The 13,596-nt window shown below is 37.0% G+C and overlaps 1 protein-coding gene across 1 annotated transcript; it reads left to right on the forward strand.

The window, feature by feature from the left end:
• The first annotated feature begins 268 nt into the window (after window positions 1–268).
• On the forward strand, window positions 269–13,596 carry LOC124126057 (protein cornichon homolog 1-like). Its single transcript, XM_046489484.2, has 5 exons — window positions 269–368; window positions 2,177–2,245; window positions 3,468–3,580; window positions 4,517–4,660; window positions 6,661–13,596. Exons 1-5 carry the CDS (start codon window positions 288–290, stop codon window positions 6,686–6,688), a joined length of 435 nt encoding a protein of 144 aa, XP_046345440.1. The 5' UTR covers window positions 269–287; the 3' UTR covers window positions 6,689–13,596.

A 13,596-nucleotide genomic window follows, 5' to 3' on the forward strand; every position in this document is an offset into this window, starting at 1 on the left:
CCATACACGCTGATCTTTCTATCGTTTCCGCGCATTTTGTACAGGATATTTTTGCTCTATAATCTATGCAACAATAACTTCACCGTGTCGGCGACAGAATATTTCCAAAATTATCAAAAAAAACAACTTTGTAATTTATTCAACGAAACAACGTCCTTGATATATATTTAAAAAATCATGTTTTTCAGTGAGGAATCGATCCAGAATATATATCATCTCTTCAGCAACATCAAATAAATCACCAAGGCCGGAAGTACTACATAGTTACATGCCCTTAGTTTACAATCATGGCGTTCACGTTTGCTGCGTTTTGCTACATAGCCGCTCTTATTTTTACTGCTGTGCTTATATTCTTCGTAATATTTCACGTAAGACTTACATGTTTACAAGTGTACATCTTATATTTGTAAACCATACGATACCGACATGATAAACATGTGTAGTCATTCATTAACACCGGTATTCTTTATGACAATGTGAACACCGGCCTCATTTCGTTCAATGATTCACAATCACATTGTCATGGGCGTATGTATGTCACGTCCCGTTGGCATCTTTACTAAATATTCATCATTAAGCATAACATTTATCTCCCCAATAACCATGTCTTTTTTATTTGGAAACCAGAGATATTGGTTTGGTGCGGGGTGGAATTGGCTGTGTACATGGTGTAATTTGTATGAAGTCCAGGTTATTTCTATCATAACGAATGCGGATATTACAAGTAATCCGAATGAGCGATCCACTTTGATGAATTCCAGTTTTATTTCGTGGATAATATTCCATTTAAGTGGAGAACAAAGTAATCTATGGCAAACAGAAATATCAGCTAAAACTGACCATAACATGGTTGTCTATGACCATGATGACCATGACAACTATTCAAATTCCATTCCAGTGATAAGTTGCTAATTCGGCTATTTTCATGTAACAACTAAAGATTTGAATACTTACAGGCATTTGTGATGGTCTGTATGTGTATCCTTGATAATAACAACATGCAGAATGTAATGACATGTTGAAATGTACTGGACATCTATTGATCACCATTCCCCATCCAAATTTGATACATTACAGATACATTTTTACATTGTGTTCTATAAACAACATCCATGCATAATTAAAATGGATTTCTGTGATTATTGAATTCTGAGAACTGATGTATGAATTCCCTGGGCTCCTACGAGATTCTGTGGCTATACTAATGAGATCTAGTGGTCAGTATGTAAGACTGGCTAATGTGTGTCATTGTGGCCAGATAGTGTGAATAGTTGCTCATGCTATCAACATGGCTACAATTGGTTGCCTGGCCCAGACACTATTCTATACATGATGTCGCCACTGGGATATTGCTTGAAAAGGAATATTGCTGTGTTGTGTGCTGGATAAAAATATCATTCATTCTTTGTAGATCCCTTGAAGTTTTTTAAAGTAATCATGGTAATATGACTTAATATTGCTTAACTTGACAAGTGTTGAATATTCACATGTTCGATCATGTATAATATATCATTGCTTACCAAGGTTAAAATCTGTTTTTGAAAGCTTAAATAAACTTGTGAAAAATACATATATGAGTATTCAAAGTTAACTAGTTAGAGTGTTTTTCGGGGGTTGGGGGCACGGGTGGGGCCGGTCGTCTAGGGCGCAGTGATTCGCTGAGTTGTGTCCCTTTGGCATGCCAGAAACCTATGATTGTGGGTTCCAATCCCGGTTCGCCCCAATTATGTTTCTAGGTTTGTCAGCACCATACCCATGCTCGTGGGTTTCACCGAAGTGGTAAACATCCGAGACCTGCATCACTACAGACTTTCCTCCCACATTAAGCTGACTTGCCGTGATATAACGTGAATACTGTTAAAAGCGGTGTTAAACCCAACTCACTCACTCACTATATTGGGGTCAAATGATTTTTTTCCACACACATTCTCACACACCTTGATAATCAATGATGTGACTGAAATACTCTTCCAAGAAACGTTAAAACCAACTCACTAACTTACTCTTAATGTCTCTCCATAGGATATTGCTGAAACCTTTCTAATTAAAATCAGCATCAAATTTCATTCACACTCATTCCTGCTATAAGTGTGTTCGTATTTATTAAAAAAAATTCAGTGAGCAAGACATTTTGTTCTCTTAGGATGACTAACATTCTTGATTGATTTTATTTCAGATAATTGCATTTGACGAGTTGAAAACAGACTACAAGAATCCCATAGATCAGTGTAACAGTTTGAATCCAGTATGTATTTCTGATATCTGATCTTATAGTATTTTATACCGTGGTATGTGCACATGGTGCATGCATGAGGATTTTGATATATGTTGTATATAGAGATAAACAACCAGATTATACAAGCATGTGTGTCATACTGATTTTAGGAAATGAGTGTCAGAATCGTTGTATTTCTCGAGTGAGAGCAAGGGTAATACATGAATTTGGTTTTGTAAAATCAGTATGATACACATGCGAGTGTAACAATTTCTTCATTACACATTATTTCTTAATTGTTTTAATTGAGCTCCCCTTTTGCATGTTTTGCATGTTTGGTTTAATGCAATGATCACGACCCCTGTCTTAGAAAACCACAATTGTCTGATGATGTCAACAATCTTCAGGTATGACATCGTTTCTTGTGTGATATCATTCTGACTTTCTTCTCAATATGTTTCAATTGACGTCAACAATGCCATCCAGATGATGTAAATAATAAACTTGTGATCGTGAAGTGAATTTTGCAAGAGTACACCATGTACACATTATTTTATAAACTTGGTTATTTCAAACCCTATGGGTAATAAATATGTTCATGTATTAGGTTCAACAATTAAATGTAATATTCGGATAAGATCCAATTAATAGCTCTAATTTTGTGTGTATCTGTACCATGTGTGAAAAGGTATACAATGGTATATACTTGCTAATGATACCTGTAGACATGGTGGAGACTGAGCGGTTCTTTTCCATATAATAAATACATGGCATGTCAATTATCAAAATGGTCAATGTCTTTAGTGATTGCAATATATTTTAATGTTTTCTGGGCCCGTAAAGATGCGGGGTAGAATAGGTCTTCAGCAACCCATGCTTGCCATAAAAGGCGACTATGCTTGTCATAAGAGGCGACTAACGGGATTGGGTGGTCAGGCTCCCTGACTTGGTTGATGCATGTCATCGATCCCAATTGTGTGAATCGATGCTCATGATGTCAATCACTGGATTGTCTGGTCCAGACTTCTTATTTACAGACCGCCGTCATAAAGCTGGAATATTGCTGAGTGCGGCGTTAAACAACAAACAAACAGACTATGCTTTCTGTAGAGATCAGAAACAGCTAATTGAATTGATATTTTCTTTTCACTGACCATACAATAAACATAACAAGTCAATTCAGAATTTCACTTTGAAAAGCCTTGTCCTGAATATCTATAGAAAACTTGATATTGTTTTCATTTCTTTCCAGCTTGTGTTACCTGAATATGCAATACAGATTCTGTACACAGTGCTGTTTGTATTTGCCTGGCAGCTGGGATCGGTTCTCTTCAACCTGCCTTTGTTAGTCTATCATGTCAGAAGGTACGTCACAAGTAATTCCACCGGTTTTAAAATGTCAAGAGAATTAGTTCAAAAACTTCAGGGAAACAGTCATGGAGTATGTTATGGATATTGCAGTCTGTGCATTTTGACAGGGTTTGAAAAAACATTTATCCGCGACAAATAACATTCAGGATAGATTATGTATCTGTGTGGAGTGCCACCTTCACCGTTTAGTTGATGGTACTTCTGTGGCAGATCATTTTCATGGACTGGTGAGCATGGTGAGGATAAAACGAAATTCTAATCCCGAGGTTGTCACATTGTTATTTTTTTTCTATTGGATCATTTCAGTAGATGTAGAACCTGTGGTCCATTATGAATATGAGAATGATCTTGTTAAGAGCTTTTTTTCATTTTTATTTTACTTTACTAAGGTTACTAAAAAATAATAGTCTTGGTTCTCAGACACCACCCTTATCATCATAAAGTTTGCCGTATGTTTCGTTTTTTTATTTTCATTTTTTTAAAAACAGAAAACAAAAAAATCCTTAAATATTCAGTAGTCTAACAGTAGGCAAATACTGTATTCTAGTTTTTTGCTCATCAAGGAATACATTTATTATGTAGAGAGGCCCTTTCTCAGATTGATTGTACACAAGTGTTGTTTTGCTAAACAACTGTTTATTTGACATACTAGTTTGAACAACCAAAAAAGGAAAAAAACACCACCCGCCCGCACTATATTTTCAAAAGCCATTGCCTGAGAACCAATCTTTTTCTTAAGCCTTATGTAACCATGTTAACTGTCAAAACTGTCGATCAATTTGAGTTATTGGAACGTTACTAGTACATGTATATAGTGACTGTCTGTGAGTAGAGGGAATAGAGTTCTATTATGATTGCAGGTACCTTCATGACGCCATATCTAGGCTGTGAAATGATGAGTGATGTCTGATTGTTTCCTTTCATTGCCAGATACATGAACAGGCCTGTGATGAGCTCCCCCGGGCTGTATGACCCCACAACAATAATGAATGCAGACGAACTAAATCGAGCACAGCGAGAGGGCTGGGTGAAACTGGCATTTTACCTCATATCATTCTTCTATTACCTTTACAGGTAAGACAAGTTCATCATGTTTAGTAGCTCGCCCACTCACTCACTCACTCACTCATCATGTTTAGTAGCTCACTCACTCATCATGTTTAGTAGCTCACTCACTCACTCATGTTTAGTAGCCCTTCCTATAGCATTCCTATTGGATATGTATATGGAAGCCATCTATGCTTGTCGTAAGAGGCAACTCAGTTGGATGAGGCTCTAAGACTACTAATCAGGGCCCTGTTCCACAAAGCGACCTTAGTGCTAAGTTGGTCGTAACTCCCATACTTTACCATAGGTTTACGATCAACGTAGCACTAAGATCGCCTTGTGGAACAGGGCACACGGCCCCATTCCACAAAGTTATGTTAATGCTAAGATTATATGGGAGTTAAGATTGTCTTAGCACTAAGACTATGAAACTGGAACAGGGTCATGATTGCATGTTTTCCTACCATGACAGTCTAGGAGTGAGTGAGTGAGTATGCTTTTATACCGCTTTTAGCAGTATTCCAGCAATATCACAGCGGGGTACACCAGAAACGGGCTTCACACATTGTACCCATGTCGGGAATCGAACCCGGGTCTTCGGCGTGACGAGCGAACGCTTTAACCACTAAGCTACCCAACCGCCCCTGACAGTGTTGGACATTGCATATTCACTCACTCACATGACCTGTGAAGATCCGGGGTAGAATAGGTCTTCAGCAACACATTCTTTCCGTAAAAGGCGACTATGCTTGTCGTACGAGGCGACTTACGGGAAAGGGTGGTCAGTCTCGCTGACTTGGTTGATGCATGTCATCGTATCCCGATTGCGTGGATCGATGTGCATGATGTCACTGGATTGCCTGGTCCAGACCTGAATATTTACAAGCCACTATGATGTAGCTGGAATATTGTAGACTGCTGCTGAAGCTGGGCCTCTTTGCTTGTCATATGAGATGACTAATGTTGGATTGGGTGGTGACATCCTATGACTTGAATGATTGTGCACCATCCTGCCCAAACTGAATGAGGCGACATTGCTTGTCGTAAGAGGCCATTAGCTTGTCGTAAGAGGCGTCTAACGGGATAAAGTGGTCAGGCTCGCTGACTTGGTTGATGCATGGCATCATATCTTAAATGCATGGATCGATGCTCATGATGTCAATCACTGGATTGTCTGGTCCAGACTAGATTATTTACAGACTTCCATCATATAGCTGGAATATTGCTGAGTGCGGCGTTAAACAACAACAAACTGGATGGATATTGCTGCCCACTTCTAGTTTCCTGGCTTTGTTATTCAGACACTGATATGATATGAATTGACAATTACTGACTTTTACTTTTAGACAAGCGTAAGTTCAACATATGAAACTTCGCCACAACAATGTTTAACTGTATATTCTTTGGGCAGGTGGAAATTTTCTGTATAATTCTGTTTGGGAAGCAGTCTGAATAACTTTTCCTGACAAGTGAAATGTTTCTAACTGTTCTGAAAGAATTTAACTGTATATCCTCTTTTCTTGTGCATAGAGCACTTGAGTATAATTGCTTATCCTTCAGCCTGCTGAATTGTTTTAGCATAAGGTGCTGTGAAGAAGGTGGATGATTTCAAACAGTCAGTGCTTCATTTAATAAGAGCCAACTGAAGAAATATTTTGCATGTTTATTCCTGATAGAAAACTACACATTACCTTATATTGTTTTAAAAATATGCAATTTCTTCACACAGTTGTATTTTGGGAGAAAGAAGTGCACACTATACACAAGAAAATACAGTACTCACCGTCTTTGTTTGATGAGCCTAGACTTGCACAAGTCTCTGAGGAAATAACTATTAATTTAAATCATAATTTCTAGATTATGTAAATAATAAGAACAAGCTGTCCCTATAAGAGACTGGAGTCCTTTGACTGTCCACATATCTAGACTTGCCTATTAGGAGGATAGAATTACTACACATCCATGAACTTTTCTTTCGGTACAGCCTTGGAGCAAGGCTAATGATGAGCTATATCTCTCTGTTTCAGTATGATATATGTCCTGGTGTCCAACTGAGGCTGATGCTGTGCTTCGTGTATCACGGAGAGAACTGCCAGAGTTAACGCGATGCGGATGTTGACATAGAAGTGACAAGTTGTGTGTGTACAGTCATCTTGTAAGGACTGACACAAGATGGAATCACAACATGTTATCAAATTATGAAGGCAGGATATTGTGCACAGTGCACAAAGATTTGAGAATATATGGAACAGTCTGTGACTTTAACCACTAGTCCAAAGCCTATGTCTAGAAAAAGTTCTTTCGATCTTGTAAGCTTTGCTATTATAAGTCCAAGCATTAAAAACTACTGAAAATGGTGTCAAGTGAGCGGTCTGGGCCAGTAGATCTAAAGGTTTTCTGCACAGACTGTAATTGTACATTTTAAATATGTCATTTCTGTAGTGTCAAAATTGTTTGCTTGATTAATGTTACATCATCTTAGATCTTTCTTGGCTTCCATGGTTCACAATAATGGGGTACTGATACTTTAATTAACATACAAATTAAGGAAGAGAATTTATGGATGTCAACTTCTTTATTATGAGGAACAAAATGTAACAAAGAAGTCTACATCCATAAATTCCCCTCCTTATCTGTATCCCTTCTAAATGCCTTTCAAAGACTTAAGCTCAAAATTGACTAAGAAAATAAATATTGTAATGGAGATGTATGTCATATTTTGTTGATTCTCACAATTTGCAGAAAAGTGTCATTAAAATAAACCGTATGTACGACAAAGGTAGACAAGACACGCTTAAATAGTAAGCTATTTTCAGTAAAAAGGGTAAATTCCAAACTCATTTTGAGTCCTTTAAAATCCACCCCAAGTTCTGGTCTTTTGTAGATAACACTTGCTGTATAATGTTATGCTTTACAGGAACTGCCGATGTAATTATAACCTGTATGAACAAGAATTTTTATAAACTTACCATCATGTATTGTTTGTGTTGAATTGATTTCCCTTCTCCCTGTTGTACGGAGTTGGTGTCCTAGATTCATGCAGAGTGTGATCACTGGCCTGTCAACATATTTCTGTTTGTGGGGGGTAGGGATGTCAGGATATGCCTACCTCATGAGTATTGCGATGCGAAGTTGCGTCTGTTTGTGTGAAATTCTCCATTTTCCATGTGGCCACAATGGCGGCAGGTTGTTGCTCGACCAGTTTGAGGTAAGTTCACATGGCGGGTTAGCTGACATGATGAGACATCTTCCCAAGGCAGGAGAGTTAACTGACTGTGAAAGTCCAGTTTCCACCCTTTGCTGAACTAGATTATGGAGTTTTATTTGGCTGAACTAAGAGTCTGCATGGTCCAATCAAAATCGTGTAATGAAATCAACATCCGCTTCGTAAACTGACACAGATTTTGGTCGATTTTCGGTTGCAAAGCATGTGTACCTCCAGCTACAGATATTTTCCAAATCTGTTCATGTCTTTAATCAAGGTGCACAAATCATTTGATGCTCTTCGCTAGGTAAGACCCAAATATTGAAAGATCATGATAATTGATCAGATCATCTTAACAGGGGACTGCCTTTGTTTGAAGCAAGTGATATGAGAGGTGGAATCTGATTGTCAAACGGAGGAACAAAGAAGGGATAACTCGTAATACCCACTGGTATCGTGGCGCTATAATCGAGCCCAGAAGTTCCAGCCTGATGTAATTCGCCAAGGGTGGAAACTGGACTTTTACAGTCAGTTAACTCCCTTGCCTCGGGAAGATGTATTACAGTGAGTGACACCAGACTAACTCAAGCTTCATCAGCTTCACATCTTGTGATCATATGTAAATAAAGACGATGCTGTTTGTTAATCCGTGTTCTAATGTTGACGCTCTGCTTATCACAAAGTATGGAGAACGGGATGATTCTTGAGATTTCTCTCTTTTGCTCAAATGCATGTAGCTTCAATCCTAAATTCTCCCACCTACTGTAATGTACTCGTTACTTTTAAATTCTTACATATGGCTTTTGTTACATGTGTGTTTAGTGTTGTCAAATAAGAGGTAAGATTTAAGACAGGGGGCTTTGAAACTACAAATTTTATTAAAGTGCTTAATCATGTTCCTTCATGGAAGGTAGGTGTCACAGGTTATAGAACAATGGCAGGTAAGCCTGGCTTTTAAGCGACAAACATTTTGTGTTTTTATAACGCAGCCCCCGCAGCATTAAAGGTGTTCGGAAATATTCAAGTCTGGACCAGACAATACAGTGATTGATATCACTAACATTGACCGTGTAATTGGGTTAAAATGACCTAAATCAACCTAGCCTTACTACCTGATCCAATAGTCACATCATATGACAAGCTTAGAATGCGGAGGACCTTTATTCTTACCAAAGTTCTCACAGGTCTACAAAATAGATCTAAAATCCATGAACTTGATTAGCAACGAATGTCTGATTCTTACACATATTGAAAACAATAATCACTACAGAATACTAGTAGCGACAGAAAGCGTACTTGTACTTGAGAAAAGAAAAAATTGAAATCATCTCTCAAAACATTTTTCATCTGAAACCGGCCTGGTATCTTGTGACCATGGTAACCATGATGCTAGCCTTCCCAAGGACAGAGTTGGATATACAGGGAGTTATATCTTGGTTATCGCAAAGCGAATCATACTTTCTAAAAACTAATTTTTGAGAATAGATAATGGAATGTTTTCTGATTGACAAGCTGTCAGTGTCACTTGTACTAGTAGTTGGATGCATATCATGTAATTATTTACTTCTTCCAACATGACCAATGCAATTAATCAAATGTAGTTTCCAAATCAATAACACATGCTGGATGTTTAACCCTTGCTGTGTCAGGGTGTTCTGTTTATTTTTCTACTGTCTGTGTGCATGTGTGCGTAGTTCCATATCCCAGTGCTTAAAATCCATGTACTGCCAAACCAGATAATGGCTTCTGTGTTGCCCATAACCAGTGCTTTGTTGAAGAACTTGACATGAAGTTGTAATATGTCATTAATGTATTTAAACATATGTTTTGTATTGTATCGGTTGTATTGTGCTCAGCATTGTGATGGTATTTGAAGATTGTCATTTGATTTATTCGTATGAATAAATTCCAATGTGAAGGAATGTGCAATTGTTTCCTTTATGATAATAAGTTTCTTAAACACATAAATATCAGCAAATGTGGTTCTCAGGCAATGTATATCTTATGAAGGATGTCTACTGGTCAGAATTAATTTTTCCAAGATAGGTATTTTTCAAATATATTGAGCTTGGCGCTATTGTTATCTACGGTCCCAAATTCACTCTTTGATATAGAGACATATATGGAAATAACACACTATCTATCCAGTTTTGCATCGAAATATCATTAATAGTATTTAACTTTAAAATATATACCCACATTTGGATAAAACATTTAGGTATAAGAAGACATCATAATTTCTATATGTTTTAATAGCGTGCTTATTTTGTAAATGGATTAACACATGCACATTTACGTATATCCCTCAATTTCTATTATTCCGCAAGATACCATTGATGTCATTCATTGGTGTTACAAACAAGATTACAATGAGGTGATGTCTTGGTTTAAAGAATGTTGCAGCACTACACACGTTGACTTTTGCCTAAGCTATATGTGACCTGTTTTAAAACAATTTTGAAACTATTTTTGACAGTTTGACTTTTAGTCTTATCATTCTCGTCTGCATCACTTCAGTTTGGCAATAAATTGGCTTAGAATATGTCGCTAAAAACTCCTGATACGCGTCAGTTCCAACAGACATCTTTATAATACCGCCACCCCGGGTACAATTAATGTTTTTTGGTTAAACAACTAAAATCTTCTCATATGAGGTATAATGCTGATAAATTATGCGCCTGAGAAACAAAAATATTTTATTAAATTGTGCACCGTATCATGATAAATTTTTCCCATTTCCCATTTGATCCTTTGGAAAATGATGTAATAATTGTATTGATTTGGCGTAATAGCTGTAATTCAATAATGTCTTTACTGATCTTTATAAAGTGGAAATTTCATGTTTATCGAGCTAAGTAGGCACTATTCAATTTGGGAAAATTATCAGGTACAGGTTATTATTTTGTCCTTTCACATGCAGATTAATATACAGTAAGCACTGACATTTGTTCATGTACATGTTGTTTCTGTGGTTGTTATAATATCTGTTTACTCAAGGCAAAGTACACTGCACGTTTTTTATCTTTGCTTCACATGTGTGTTTTGCAGACATATACCTTTTTATTATTTTTATCATAATTTTTTTCCAGTTTTGCTATTTTCAGCTCTTTATAACTAGTTATTTTCGATCTCAGGTTTATGTTTTAGGGCTTTTTGTTATTGATTATTCACCTGGATAGTGAAACCAGTTCACAGCCCTGTCTCACAATGCTAACCCCTCTTCCCTGCCTATTTGCAACTTCCTGAGGCAAGAGAATCAACTGAAAGTTTGGCAAGGGTGGGAACTGCACTTTTTCAGTCAGTTGACTTCCTCTCCTCAGAAAGATGACGTATTTGTCTGTCTAGGTTTGTTTACAATCAAAAACTAACATTTCTGGTACTTTGACCATGTTTATGAGGTTTGTCTACTTTTTAATGAAACCTACTCCTCCAGGAATACAGGACACTTTTGGGGGATACCAACTTCTTTTCTATTCTATATGTTTCAGGGCTACTTCTTGCCCATTTACCATTAAGCATGTAGGGTTAAAATATATATATATATATTTACTCAAGGTGATTTGTTTACCATGTTTACACAAGGTATGAATAATGTACAAAGATAACAATATAATAACAAAGCAAATGATATTAACAGGAGAGAAGCCATTTGAAGATGAAGGGATGGGGCTTCCTAATTCGCTTCTCCTATCACTCACTGGCTTCATTAATATACTACTCAAAAGAAGTTAAGGATCACCAGATTCTTTCATATTGGTAGTGTTAATTTGTCATGGCATGAGAGTTTAACTATTGTAATATGGAAGAATCAGGTGATCCTTAACTTCTTTTGAGTAGTATATATTGTTATCCTTGAACATTAATTCTACTTTGTGTAAAACAAATCACCTTGTGTAAACATACATATATATATGCACCATGAAATGGTGAAACGTCATCACAAAGAACAAAAGAAGTTGTTATCCTTAAAAAGTGTCATGTATTCATGTTCTTCGTACTTTTTAATACCTATGAAAGACTTCATACTCCTACAGGTGTTTCTCAATGCCGAAACCTTGGAGGGTGTTTCATAACCCTTTACTTTACTTTGCTGGTATATTGCACACAGTGATGAATAGGAAGGTAGTAGAAAGGAATAGCATGGATAATTCTAGGGTGGGGCCTTGTGCTTTAGCCCCTAAATTTGAAAAAAGGCCCACATTTTCAAATACAATGGGGCATTTTAACATTGTGCTGTATCGGCGTACCTTTTTCACATAAAGGGCCCATGTCAGAAAATTCATAGAATGAACCCTGGAATAGGAAACAGTTGCAATACATTTTGAATAACAGAGCAATTGGTTGTCAAAAAGTACAAATCAAAATCAACACAACTTTGTTGTCATGTAGTTTGACAAATCAAGGCATGACAACTAGTTTCCTTACCTTCATATGTACCTTAATACACCTGCTGCATGTTCTGTAATGTGAATGTCAAGGTAATTGTGATCATAAAAAGACTGTGAATAAACTTCACTTTTTGTAAGGATGGACAGTGTCTGGCTGGATGCTCAGATGCTGATGGTCATGCCTGAATGAAAACCTTGTTTCTTTGAACATTAACCATGTAACCAGAAGTAGTCAAATTCTATTTTTAGGAGAGGTGCCAACTGGCATTACAATTAGTGGAAAACTTACTCTTGTTATTTTCATGGTCTGGTGTAGTCAAGTGATCAGTTCATTCTTTCTGTAGGGTGGTTACCATAGGACGTAGTTAGAGAGAGATATAATTTATCAGTATTCAGGCTGATAAAAAGTACACATATCTCAAAGGAAAGACAATTTCATATTTCTAGTCATCCTTGATCATCCAGTGTATTGTGTCTTCATCCTATGTTGATAAGTACCCTGGACCATGGTTTCATTTTGAGCCTTTTCAAATGAGTGAGTGAGTATGGTTTTACGCTGCTTTTAGCAATATTCCAGCAATATCACGGCGGGGGACACCAGAAATTGTCTTCACACATTGTACCCATGTCGGGAATCGAACCCGGGTCTTCGGCGTGACTAGCGAACGCTTTAACCACTAGGCTACCCGACCGCCTCTTTTCAAATGGCATGATGCTAAGATTAGCTGTCAAAATCAAATTGTAATTGTATGCTAAGTCAGATAAGAGCATTTGAGGTGGTACATCGTGCCAAGAAGGACGTAGTTTGTGAATGGGTTCCAGGGTATTCATCACAATAAAAGGGAGATGTGATACACTGCATAATGGAGGATTATCTGTTGTTGCACAATAATAGATTTTGTGTCCTTATCTGTGACATATGTAAACATAAACTGTAATAAGTATTTTGCCATATACAATTTACCAACATATAATACAATCTTGATTGAGACCTAAAATGGAATCTTCCTTTCTTGAAATGGGGTAATGAATATCTTCATGTGTCTGAGGTCAAGCCAAAGGTACTAAACCAGATATTACAAAGGTGCATTATTAACACATGCACAGTAAAAATAATGTTTCTTAGTCCACTTTGAATAGATTTTTGTGTTCAGGGTTTTGATTCTGTTTGTTTACCAAAAGTAACAGCTTCCCTCTGTGTGTCATTTGATGTGATATGTGTGTGTCTTCAAGATGCCTTTCTGATTAGTAAGCTTTCTGAACATTAATTCTCTGAATAATTAATTAAGCCCGAATAATGAAACCACCTTCATGGCAAATGACATTTGAACAACGCTTTTTGCAGTTTTAATAAAGAAACTTTTAAACAA

Source organism: Haliotis rufescens, unplaced genomic scaffold, assembly GCF_023055435.1.
Source record: "Haliotis rufescens isolate VD_foot unplaced genomic scaffold, xgHalRufe1.0.p SCAF_3, whole genome shotgun sequence".
NCBI classification, from domain to species: Eukaryota; Metazoa; Mollusca; class Gastropoda; order Lepetellida; family Haliotidae; genus Haliotis; species Haliotis rufescens.

Bases quoted from the DNA above. Each gene is read 5' to 3' on its own strand.
- LOC124126057 (XM_046489484.2), top strand. From the start codon at position 288: ATGGCGTTCACGTTTGCTGCGTTTTGCTACATAGCCGCTCTTATTTTT. The intron at 369-2,176 runs GTAAGACTTACA...ATTTTATTTCAG, and splicing joins TATTCTTCGTAATATTTCAC to ATAATTGCATTTGACGAGTT. The intron at 4,661-6,660 runs GTAAGACAAGTT...TCTCTGTTTCAG, and splicing joins TTCTTCTATTACCTTTACAG to TATGATATATGTCCTGGTGT.